The sequence below is a fragment of the Apis florea genome, unplaced genomic scaffold, assembly GCF_048593485.1.
Source record: "Apis florea isolate Af1SG1 unplaced genomic scaffold, ASM4859348v1 contig_3068_pilon, whole genome shotgun sequence".
Taxonomy (NCBI): Eukaryota; Metazoa; Arthropoda; class Insecta; order Hymenoptera; family Apidae; genus Apis; species Apis florea.
Window position 1 is genome coordinate 2,076,430 of NW_028256700.1, and position 12,953 is coordinate 2,089,382.

Genomic DNA, 12,953 nt, shown 5'->3' on the forward strand with positions numbered 1-12,953 from the left:
TTTTCATTAACGTATAATTTCCCATATTACATGTATATAGCGTGATGAACGTGCATGGACGTGTGTAACACTCGTAACTACGTACATCTACGTACAAGTAAGGATAAACGAGAAAACCTAAAACTAGAACTCGAAACTTTTTTCCTTTGTTTTTAGCGATAAAAAAAAGAGGAAAGTATATCGATCCATTCGTACACGATTTGAAACGAATTAAAAATTATATTTACGTAATATTTACACGAATGGAACGAAAAAAAAATTATAAATCGTATCGAAAATTAAATTCATTATCAGAAGAATTCTATAAATCTCTTCGTATATCCTATATTCGCATAATATATATATATTATATATTAACGATACTCGAATAGCATCTACGATATAATATTTACGTATTTCTACAATTCCCATCCTTTTTTCTCCTTAAAAAAAAAAAAAAAAAAAGAAAAAAATTATGGTTCAAAACGTTATGGTTTAAAGAAGTGAAAAAAATGCTTGGGAGAGAAATTGACAGAACGAAAATATTATTTACCTTTGTGTTAAAATGGATTATTTTAAAATGGATTTTCTCTTCAAAGAAATATTGGGTTCTAGTCTTGGGTGATCCAATGTATACATACCGTAGCCAACGGTATGGAACGATTCGCGGTATACGTACAACTGAGAAGATAAACGGTAGTACGAAGAATTGACTGGTAGAATGTCCTTTTATCTGTTGTTGGCTCGAACATCAACAGTACGTATCGATACGATAATTTATAGAAAATTTTTCAACGGTGTGAAAATACAATCAAATACTCGACTTTGTGGTGTCGTTTCACCATCACCACGTTGATCCATAACTCCACAACGACACTTACTTATAATATATGGATTTCACGCAACAATTAAGCTAGCAATGTATATGCGTGCAATATATAATGTATCTATACTACGAAGAATATTTAGCGTTAACGCGTAATATGCATCAAACATCACGCTCCTTAAATTAGGATGGTAACGATTATATTTCAAATCCATAGTTTAACAAGGTATCGAATAAACGGGGGCAAAAAAAAGAAAAAAAAAAAAAAAAAAAAATAAATGAAAAGTAGGGCAACCGTGTTGTCCCTGTTAAAACTCGTATTAATTATAATTTAAGCTCAGAGCGTATCTGTGTGTGTGTAGTGATATATTAATCCGAAGCTGGTGAAAAAGTGATGCGTAGAAAATTCTAGAGTTTGTAATATGTCTCTCTCTCTCTCTCTCTCTCCTCTCTCTCTCTCTATCTCTATCTCTATCTCTCTCTCTCTCCCCGTAATAAAGAAACATAAAAGCAAGATAATCAATTTTAAAAATTTCTGAATACAGGTAGCTGATCGACACGCATGCGATTCACCGCTTTTCTTTCTCTTTTTAAGATCGTACGTATAATAATAATAATAATAAAAAAAAAAAAAAAAAAAAAAAGGAAAATCGCACAAGACGATAATATATTGGGTCGATCGTTTAACGAACGTATGAAAAACCTCGTTATTTCCAATGGAATGAAAAACGTATATACATATATATATATATATATATCGTCGATTTATAACGGATGTTTTATTTGTTCTCTCTCTCTCTCTCTCTCTGTTGTTTTTTTTTCCTCGATATCAGCAGCACGGTTAATAGGTTGGTTATTGGTAAAAATTAGTAATAAGATGATTAAAAATTTTTCATCCGAATCTACGATAACGTTTACATACCCTAATCTTTTAATCCTTTCAACCCGATCACCGTAATAATTAGTATTTAAAATTTATATTTATTTAATCATTCTCATTGTTTATATTTATTTAATCGTTATCGACTTAAGAGACTCGAATTCGCAAGATTAGATATATATATATATATATGATATTTACATATGAGATAAACGTATTATTCGACGATCGCGATCGAAAGGGGTTAAAGTATTTTTTTAGCTCGATTCATTTCGCTTTTTACGCGTCTATCTATCTATCTATTTTTTTTAGTTTGATGATTTTCGATTTTTCGCTCAATATACATATATATATATATACGTAACACGCGTTAATTCGATAGATAAAATGGCAAAATAACAACGATAGAAAGAACAATAATAATATTTTATAACGAAACATATTTTCTGAGAGAATTATCGAGCGTTATCGATATAAAAGATAAAACGAAGGAAAAAGAAAAAGTAAAGCAATTGGAAGGAAAAGTATAACGATTTCGATCATCTTCTAAATAAATGCAATTTTGTATCGTTGTTCGTTTTATTCGATGTATTAGTTTCTATTCCTTCTTCTTTTCTTTCCCCTCTCCCAGGGGGAGATTATTTATAAATTTTTAAAAAAAAATTTATAAATATCATGCGTATGTTCCATAGAAAGGAAAAGATTCTATATATATATATATATATATGTATTCTCTCCCGAGAGAAAAATTGCCGATAAGATACTTGGAATTCTACGAATTTATATAAGTCACGGATAAGAAGATATATCGTTTCGATTATTAAGAATTGGCGAGGAAATTTGCAAAGAGAATATTAGTAATATTAGTATATATGTACTAATGTGCAGTTCGTGCAATTAATGTAAAAGAAAATTATTGTTATATCGCTCGCGTATATTTATGCGTATATAGTTATTTATTATACATAATAGTAGGCTAAGTACATATCATTGCCTTTTCTCGAATTATTCAAAATCGATTCGTAGGCGCGAAGTTTTCTTCGTGTTTTTCCGTTCCGTATACTTCGTGCTTCGTTCGTATACGTGCACCGCAATTTCGAACACGAATTTGAAAACGCAGTTTCTCGATTAATTTCTCGATTGATACGATGATGGAAAAATGTGCGCGCCTTCTCGTTCGTGTGCGAGCATATTCCCCCCAAAATCTCTTCTATATTTAATCGAAATGAAAAATCTATATATATATTATTCACTTTCGATACGATATAAAAAAAAAAAAAAAGGAAACAATCTCGTTTAATTACAACAATTCGAAATATCAATGGAAACGATATCGATTCCCCTTTTTTCCATCTTTTCTTCGATCGTATCGTAACGATAAGCTGTATTCCATTTTGTTTCGTAATAAATCGTAATAATTATTCGTTCCGATGATTCGTGATAAATCATCTGAAAGAAAAAAAGAAAAAGAAAAAAAAAAGAGAAAAAGAAGGAAACAAGAAAGAAAAGGATTTTCTTGCTACGATTAATTTCGACAGAAACGTACCCATGGTTCGGATATTTTTCGTGTCTCTCCGTTCGTTCCACAACAAATCGAAAGATAGTACGAATGGAAACATCGCGATCCTCTTCAAATCGAAAGTGCAGCATTGACAATCGAAATATCAAGTTTCTTCTTCTATTTAAAAAGAGTCAATGAATATAGAGAGAACAATTTTATAATGCTTAAGAACACAAACCCAAAGTGCATTATATATTACAAATATTACATTGTTACGTCTCAGTTTCCAATTTTTCCAAAAAATCTCGCAGCGTTGAAAAATTCGAAAATTGTTATCCTCGTAAAAAAAAAAAAGAGGGAAAAAAAAGTAAATAAAAAGTAAAAAATAAATAAATAAATAAAAAGTAAAAAATAAAAAAAAAAAGAAAAAGAATAAGAACCATCCGAAATAATAATAATAATCCGTTTTTTTTTTTTTTTTTTTTTCCGATAAACAAATATCTCGCGTATTCTTTTCGTATTCTTTTTCTTGTACATATGAAAATACAAATTACGTATTTACGTATACACGTTGTGTATATACGAAAAATATATATTTTTCATAGGTGTTATTCAGAATCTTTGAATCTCGTCGCGATCGAGATAAAAATTGAAAAATTGAGAGAAGAATTTCTTTGAACGAGACATATTTGAAACGATAATAAATATTCGGTATTTTATTTTCAATAAACATTGTCGATACGTTGTAAACCGATGATGTAAAACGGCACATCGATCGATCCACTTTGACCACGAAATCAATCTACCGTGAAATCTTGCTAAGCAAGCTCAAAGATAAAAGATTAATGTGCGAGCGAAATATCGAATTATCTACGCTACTTTGAAAATCTATTTTATATTTTTCTACGCCATTCATTCTATCCTCCCTGCACGCCTTCATGCACTCATGCTTTCAACCTCTTCTTTAAATTAATCTCTCTCTCTCTCTCTCTCTCTCTCTCTCTCTCTCTCTCTCTCTCTTTTCCTTTCATCGATCGATTATTCCCTATTTCCCCGAAAAGATGCATCGCAAAGCATTAGTTAGTAAATTTACGATTGTTACAGCGAATAAGACGAATTCGTTTATTTCCTCCTGCGCTTAATCTCGAGCACTTCTTACACTTCTTCTATCGTATTTAATCTCTTCTAATCTATTTATTCGCACTCTATTCTATTTGTATATCGTGTATAACGCATCATTTGTTGCTCTTCAAACTATCGTAAAAATGTGTTGGATGAAAATTTATTAAGTCGAGAAAGGAACGTATTACAATTATGATTTGTAAAGTATTTTTTTTTTTTTTTTTTCCTTTTTTCAAATTTTATTCCTCCCCATGTGTCGCGATTAATTTCCTTCCATAATAGAATTTATTATTAGACGATATGGCATAACAAATTTTTTGGCAATATCTTTATACTTACATTCTTACATTTTTTACGAAACGCTTTCGTATGTGATCCATCGTTTAATCCCCCCTCGTATATGGAGATACGTAAAGATACGAATACGATTATAGAGACGATCCAATAAGGATATAATACGTGTAACAATACGAAAAACTCGGTGAAAGACGAATTCGTTATATATTATTTAAAGCATATAGTATAAAAATAATTTTTATGAAATTAGATTAACTTTTGTTTTGTTTCAAGAACAAAACAATTGTTTGAAATTTCTCATAAATTTTTCCGTAATAAATATACGAACGTTTTATTTTTATTCTTATGTGATATAATATAATAATCGATAAAAAAATACTTTTCTACGCGATAAATGCTTTATACGATCAACGAATATTATTTCACGCTAACTTTCGATCGCGCTTTTACGCGTGACCAAAATTACCAATCGTAAAATTTATAGAATTTTTATCAATTAAATTGCAATTACAAAAGAAAGGAATTATTGTATTTCTGTTTTCGGTATTTTCATCGGTATTTTAATTGTACCGAGTTGCACATAGTACTGTAATCTAGAAAATCAAATTACCGATAATAATTTTTTATAAAAGAAATATATAAATTTTGTCTTTTAAATTATTATTATTTATATTATCCTAATAACAATTAAGCAAAATGTCAATATTCGAAAGTATTTTATCTACGTACACGTACATACGTCAAAAAGGTATAAATTAAATTTTGACATTGCCATTGCGATTAATTTTATTCGTAATCTGATACTGATTATTAAATAATTATCAGATTGCAGATTTCTGGAACACAATTTTTATTTTCTATCTCAAAAAAATATTCTTCGTTTCTTTTTCTTTTTTTTTCTTTTTTTCTCTCTCTCTCTCTCTCTCTCTTTAACATTAAATTATCGATATCGTAAAAAATATCAGATTGCAAAAACTTATCGTTAAGTATGATATATCTTTTTCAGACATTTACGATCGTTTGATAAATTGTATTTCGTTGTAATTATATATATATGTGGATCCGTTTATTCTTAATAATATGAACAATATCAAATAAAATATGCAATTTAAAGTAAAATAAAAATAAAGAAAAAAAAAAAATAAATAAATAAATAGATAGATAAAAAAAAACGAGAAGAACAAAAGGAAAGAACAAAAGAAAGTTCGATTAAAAAACAAATACGTGTAATATTAAACAATATTAAATAATAATTTCGCAATTTCATTGTATATTTCGTTCCAATCGTGCAATGGTACGTGTATCATTAGCAAGTTAGTTAGAAAAACATTATTGTATTCGTATGCTTCGATGATAGATATAAAAAAGGATATGAAGATACAAAAGAAGAGGTAATAATTATACATCTATTCGTATATTTTTATTTGTAACGATTCGTAATGATCGTTTTTTTTTCTCTCTCTCTCGTTATCGTATTATGCATACGAAATTTTATCAAAAGAAAGGGGAAAAAAAGAGGAAAAAAAGAAAAAAAAAGAAAAAGGGAAAAAAAATATATGGAAATCATTTTATCAAAAATGATCAAAATCTTATATTATAGTTTTGAAATTTGCGCAGTTTTCAAAAAGTATTATAACATATAAATATTTATCAAAGACGTAATAAATAATATATACGTACTTATATGTATGTACTCGTGACGGAATATACTGCCGATTGATTATTGATTATCTCTGATTTTGAAAACAACACTTGGAAACACTCGTTTCGACGTTTTAGCAAAAACTATTTAGCGCATAGGATCGATCTCTAGGACCATTAGTCTTGTAAAAAAAAAAATATATATATATATATATAAAGAGTGTTTATATATATATATATATATACATGTATAGAAACCTGAAATTAATAGATCGATAATAAGATCGAGTATAATTTGTGTGTGAATATAGAAACGTAAAAAAAAAAAAAAAAAAAAAAAAAAAAAAAAGAAAAGAAAAGAAAAAAAAAATCTTTTTCTTATTCTTTCTCTACTTCTGATCTGGTGCTAATGCTGATAGTACACCTTAATGCTACTTTTGTATCTACTTTCCCTTATTCAAATCTTCAACTTAATATGATTAAGAAACGATATGTAAAAATATCTTATGTGTCGTATTATATATAAATTATTAGTTTGTAAAACGATTAGTTTAATGTTATTCTACAAATAAAATTGTTTAGAATAATAATTTTTCAAATTTCCCAGACTATATTTAACCAACAATCAAAAACTTAATCTAACCGCATATATATATATATATATTTACTTGATTACGTAATAATTTAAGTAATAATCAAGTCGTGAAATTACACGCAATAATTGTCTATATAATTGTCTAATATTTTCCGTATTTTCTTCTTTTTCTTTAATTTTCGATAAAAAAAAAAAGCATGACGATTAAAAAAAAAAAAAAAAAAATGAACAAAAATATTTCGATGAAGAAAAATTCACGAAATATATTATAAATAAAAAACACGCGTGTAAGTAATAGCGCGTCGATCAAAGAATAATCGATCATTCGTATCGATCGTTGAACGAATTTCATTCGAAATCAACCATTTCGATTCGACACGTTACGAATACTCGTTTACAGCCTCTCTTGTTGTCTCGTGGACGAGAAAAATATAAGATTAACTTTCTCAAATAAAATCAGCACGTTTGCGCACACGAGTTAAGTTTTCTCAAAAATTTTCTCATATTTTAATTCGCTTTTCGCGCATACAGAAATCTCTCTCTGTCTCTTAACAATAATCATGCGTGGTTAAAAATATGGTTATAAAACGTACAAAAGAAAGTAAGATATGCGAAAAAATATGAATCTGTCGTAACAATTTAATCAATTCCCTCGATATGTAACGTTCAATCTTCGTCTTATTTTAACGAGAGAATATAACTTTAATAAACATGTTCGATTTTCGAAAACACATTGTAGCGCACACTTACTCACATTATTCAATAATGCGCCATGTTATTCGTTCATTTATGAATTTTTCAATTTTTCATTATATATTAAGAAGAATAACGTATTCGATTCAATGAATTGTAAATATATCATAAATTAAGTATATGTATTAAAAGTACGATTTAAACGAATCGAATTTTTCTCTTATGTACGTACGTTTACATTGTTCTTAATCATTCCATCCTTGTTATTCGATTTACAATATCGCAAAATTATTAGCGTTATGATCTTAGTTGCGTTTAATTTAATTAAAAAAAAAAAAGGTATAAAAAAAGGAAAAGAAAAAAAAAGTATATACCACTTTTCTATATGTATTATATGTAACATTTCTCAATGTATAATATTATTAATGAATTTTTACGTAAAGAGAAGAAACGTTTAGTCGTAAGTCGTATGGTAGCGGATGTAATTAACATCAATAATGATTAATTGAACGATTTGAAAGAAAAGTGGGACGGATCGGGATATGAGACACGGAATAAAACGTAAAAGATAAAATTGATAATATTTTTCTTAATAGTTTGTTAAAACGTTGTTATTCGTCGTTTTTTTTTTTTGTTAATAATTAATATTATTTCCTTTTAGTTAAATCAAGATTTCATTTGAAGTAACTGGAATATTATAATCGAGAGAGTTTTACGTTTAAACGAAGTGTTATTCAAGATTGATCGATCCATTTTTCTTTGAAATCTCGAATATCGAAAGAGATATAAAAAGAATATCTTGTATATATCTCGTTATATAGTTTTTCAAAGTTTGTTTTTAATTGCCTTAACATATGATCGCGTAAACGAGCTTGTTCACTCTCACCCTTGACTACAAACCTTCGATCAAGCATGGATCACGGAATCACTTTCATCTTTTTTCCAATGTCAACTTACAACTTCGCGTTACAACGATAATAAATTCCGATTTCGAAATCACGATCGTGACCCAATGATCGGAAACACGCATCACTGATCAACGTAAAAATAAAATTACGTTCTTTCTCGATATTCCATTCCATTAATTATCTTTAAAATGCGAATTTAAACCGATTAATTAATTTATATTAAAATTAAATATTACGTGTTTCGTAAACACACACATATAGAGATGCTATGTAATACGTAGCAATATACGTATTAAAAGTTAATACTCACTCGCATCACGCGATCCACCGTCATAAGAAACTATTTGTTTAGTGGATTATCGATGATGTACGAATTATTTTCTAGCTGCTGTTTCGCTCTGCCCGGCCTATTTTTAATTCATTGAACAGTCTATGATAATACATTTCCTCGAATAAACCGATTTATCGACTTTTTATTTTTCGTGGAAAAAGTATCGAACAATAATCGAACAATAAAAGAAAATGTAACGATGATAGATTTTTTATTACAAACAGAATTTTGATAATAATTTGCAACAATTGACACGTTTCTTTGATTATATATATATATATTTTTTTTTCCAATTCTTCCAAGATTCGTTTCTTTTTCGAGTTTTTTTTTAAATTGAATTGAATAGATTTCGACACGATCACGAAAACTATTTTTCTTTTTTTTTTTTTTTTTCTTTTTTTCAATATTTTATCCGTTTATATCACGTGCATGATTTAATGATAATTATCAATATAATATGTGCTTGCTTGTTACATTAGCATGATATTTATTAATATACCGTTTAAGCGACAAATTATAGGTAATGCGAATGATATGCACCACGAAATGAAAAAAAAAATATTCTTATCATTAATACTAATAGATAATATTACGATAATAAATCACACTCTGCTCTAAATGTATTATCAATGTTGTTGTTCTTGCTGTTATTATTATTATTATTATTATTATTATTATTATTGTAATCATAATCGTGATAGTCGTCTTCATCGTTGTTATTGTTACTGTTATCATCATCATCATCATCATCATCATCTTCAATCATCATTACTATTATTATTATATTATATTATTATCTCGTTACACGTTGTCATAATTATTCGTTTCATCTATGATTTTTTCCATCATTATCGAAATCATATTATTAATATTTCGTTCGCTTTGTAACAATGTGTGTGAATGAAATGCGAAAAATTGTATTTGTAATGTTAACGATTCGAAAGAAGCGCACGCATTTGCATAATTGCTTCAATTTGCGCGAATTTATTCATCTTTTAGATCGATAAATGATCGATCTAAGTAGAAACTAGCGTTCTCACTTTCTCTTTCTTTTTCTCTCTTTCGCTCCTATGCGTGAATGCGTGCGTCATGTAAGAGCGTGCGAGCGTGTGTCACGAACTGCTTTCATCTCGACGTTTTTATTCCTCCGGATGAAGAAGAGGAAAAAAAAAAAAAAAAAAAAAAGCACGAAAAGACCGGTTTCCGCTAAAAAAAAAAAAAATCATTTAATTTGACAAGTTTGTAAAAGCAAATAAATACAAAGATTTACATAAATTTTCTCGTTACAGGGGTGTCTGGTGGAAATTGCCAGCCACCAAGTGCTGTATTAAACGGCACCATTAGAATAGTAAACTAGTTAGTGCTTATTTATCTACTAATTGAATACTGTCCGAGAGCCTCGCCGGATTTTATAAAAGGGGGAACTTGGAACGACCATGGGGAAACAAAATAGCAAGCTGAAACCGGAAGTGTTAGAGGATCTCAAGCAGAATACGGAATTTTCAGGTAAATTTCCGATCAATTTTATAATAAATTCGTATCGAATAGTATAATAGTAGCTCGAACGATACGCATACTTTATTCGTCGAATAAATTATTCGACAGATGAAATTTCTTCTTTTTTATTCGATAGCTAATAAATTTTTTTCTCATTCTTCCCCCTCTCCCCCTCCCTCCTCCCCTTTTCCAAATTTCTTCGAGATCGCGTTTTATAATTTAATAAAATGTTTGTTTAAAGATGCCGAAATTCAAGAATGGTACAAAGGCTTCTTAAAGGATTGTCCGAGCGGTCATCTGAGCGTGGAAGAGTTTAAAAAGATATACGGAAATTTCTTCCCTTACGGTGATGCTTCCAAGGTAAATCAAATTAATTGTTCGTTTTCGTAGAAGATGTATCGAAAGTAAAATTTATCAAGTAATATCGATCAAAATAATTTCATTCTCCGTTAACGTTTCATTTCCACGTTTCATTCCATCAATTGAAAACTGAATTGAGTTCCGATGCAGCGAAGTGATTTTCAATCAAATCCTTGTTATCTAATAAAACTTTTGATAAAGATTATACAAGATCGATAATATCATTTGTAAATAATAAATAATCCTTGATCGATAACGAAATTTCAGATTTATTCGAATTCGATCGTATTATTGATGGATGCGTATAATATAATAGTTTGCAGAACACGTGTTCAGAACGTTCGATGCGAATGGGGATGGAACAATCGACTTTCGAGAATTTTTATGCGCTCTCAGTGTAACATCTCGCGGTAAACTGGAACAAAAATTGAAATGGGCCTTCAGCATGTACGATCTCGACGGTAATGGTTATATCTCGCGGCAAGAAATGCTGGAAATAGTGACGGTAAGAATAATCAAGATTAAGGATTATTCTACTAATAATGGTAATTATAGAAAAATGATAAAAAGTGAAAATAAAAAAAAAAAAATATTACAATATCGATGTATAAAACATCGAAACACTTTTTATTCTTTTTTAATAGATAATATCCCGATATTACAAATTTGGGAAAAAAAAAAATGAAAAAGAACGTTTGATATAAATATAAATATTAAGTTAATATAATCATCTAATATTTAAATTTCATTAATATAAATCAGTATCTAAATTTGAATTTTTTTTTTTCTTTTCTTTTTTTTTTTTTTTTTTTTTCACTATAATAAATCTTCAATAATAAATTCAATTTCTGAGTTTCGTGCGATAGAACGAATGCAAATATTTTATTATTATATTTATTATATTTGAGTAAAAGTATCCATATTCTTCGAATATTAATTTTTCGAATGGAAACGTTATCTTCTTTCTCTTTTAATAAAATCATCTTATCTATCTTATAATTACCATCGAAATGAATGTTTTTAAATAAATGTTTGTAACGAGTGTGAAAACACTCGATTTATTTATCAGGCAATCTATAAAATGGTGGGTTCCGTGATGAAAATGCCCGAAGACGAGTCGACGCCGGAAAAAAGAACCGATAAGATATTTCGACAAATGGATAAAAACAAGGATGGGAAATTATCACTCGACGAATTTATAGAAGGAGCAAAAAGTGATCCGTCTATCGTGCGACTGTTGCAGTGCGATCCTAGTGCACAAGCTCAGTGAGGCCCTGGGCTGTTATTACGCAAGTATTACTGTGTCATCTATATACATGTGTATAACTATATAATCGGGACCCGGTCCGATAATCATCGATAGAAACGATTAAAAATTTATTACGATATATATATATATATACCAAGAAAACTTTCTTTTCCGTTTTCTTTTCTTTTCTTCTTTCCAATATATATATATATATATATATATATATACACACCTCTATGTATGGTGGACGGATTTTTATGCGAAGAAAAAAAAAAATATCTTTATGAACGTTTAATCGTTTCTGAAAAATATAGATATGAGACAGAAGAATAATTTGTAAATTGGGCCGGTACCCGAATAAGTCCAGGGTCTCTGGGCCCATGGCGCTTGCGCATACCGCAAGCTAGTCTAAAAGACTAGTCCAGTCGCTCCGTCTCATAAACGGATCGGTTTTAACATAAATTTTCATATATCTCGATAGTATCTCACCCTTCTCTCTGCTGCGTACGAACGAATGACTGAAAATCGAAATTACACGATGTATGGATATGACACCGCTCGATACACGCTGTGTACATCGTAACAATTATTAAATTCTCTAAAATTCTATTGCTCTAGATCTTATATATATGTATGTATGTATGTATGTATGTATGTATATTTTTTCGAAACTTCAATTATCGTGACTTTGGTCGTTAATTTCTTTAATTTTTGTTCGATCGAATTAAAATTTCGTTTACGATTTTAAATCAATCTTACTTTATCGAGCATGCTTTTCGAGCAGTCGTCCTTACCATCATCAGTCTCCGTCATATGCAGCTCAAGGGTAAATTAATTTTTAAACGTGTTATATCATCTTTATAAACTATTTGCAAAAATATATTTTATATCTAACACGTACGATAATAACGTTCATCATTTTAGCGAATACATCGTTTTTAATTTTTCAGTACACGTATGTTGTATCAAACTATTCATTATGGAAAAGACTTATTTGCGAGGTACCGTAATATTGTATTAGCAACGAATAATAAACAGTTAATGGTCATCGAAATAACAAAGGTCATTGGATAA

The 12,953-nt window shown here is 29.0% G+C and overlaps 1 protein-coding gene across 4 annotated transcripts in view; it reads left to right on the top strand.

Moving 5' to 3' along the window:
* The window catches only part of Nca (neurocalcin homolog), a 54,293-nt gene that overhangs the window by 31,740 nt on the left and 9,600 nt on the right, over positions 1-12,953 (top strand). For 2 of the 4 annotated variants that reach the window (XM_086908298.1, XM_086908297.1), the window contains exons 2-5: positions 10,063-10,279; positions 10,512-10,630; positions 10,947-11,135; positions 11,700-11,923. In XM_086908298.1, coding sequence (XP_086764424.1) covers positions 10,210-10,279; positions 10,512-10,630; positions 10,947-11,135; positions 11,700-11,900 — 579 coding nt within the window. In that variant the 5' untranslated portion in view covers positions 10,063-10,209 and the 3' untranslated portion in view covers positions 11,901-11,923. Of the gene's footprint in view, positions 1-10,062; positions 10,280-10,511; positions 10,631-10,946; positions 11,136-11,699; positions 12,780-12,953 lie in introns of those variants that run through there. The other 2 variants (XM_086908296.1, XM_003690917.4) reach the window with 2 other exon arrangements.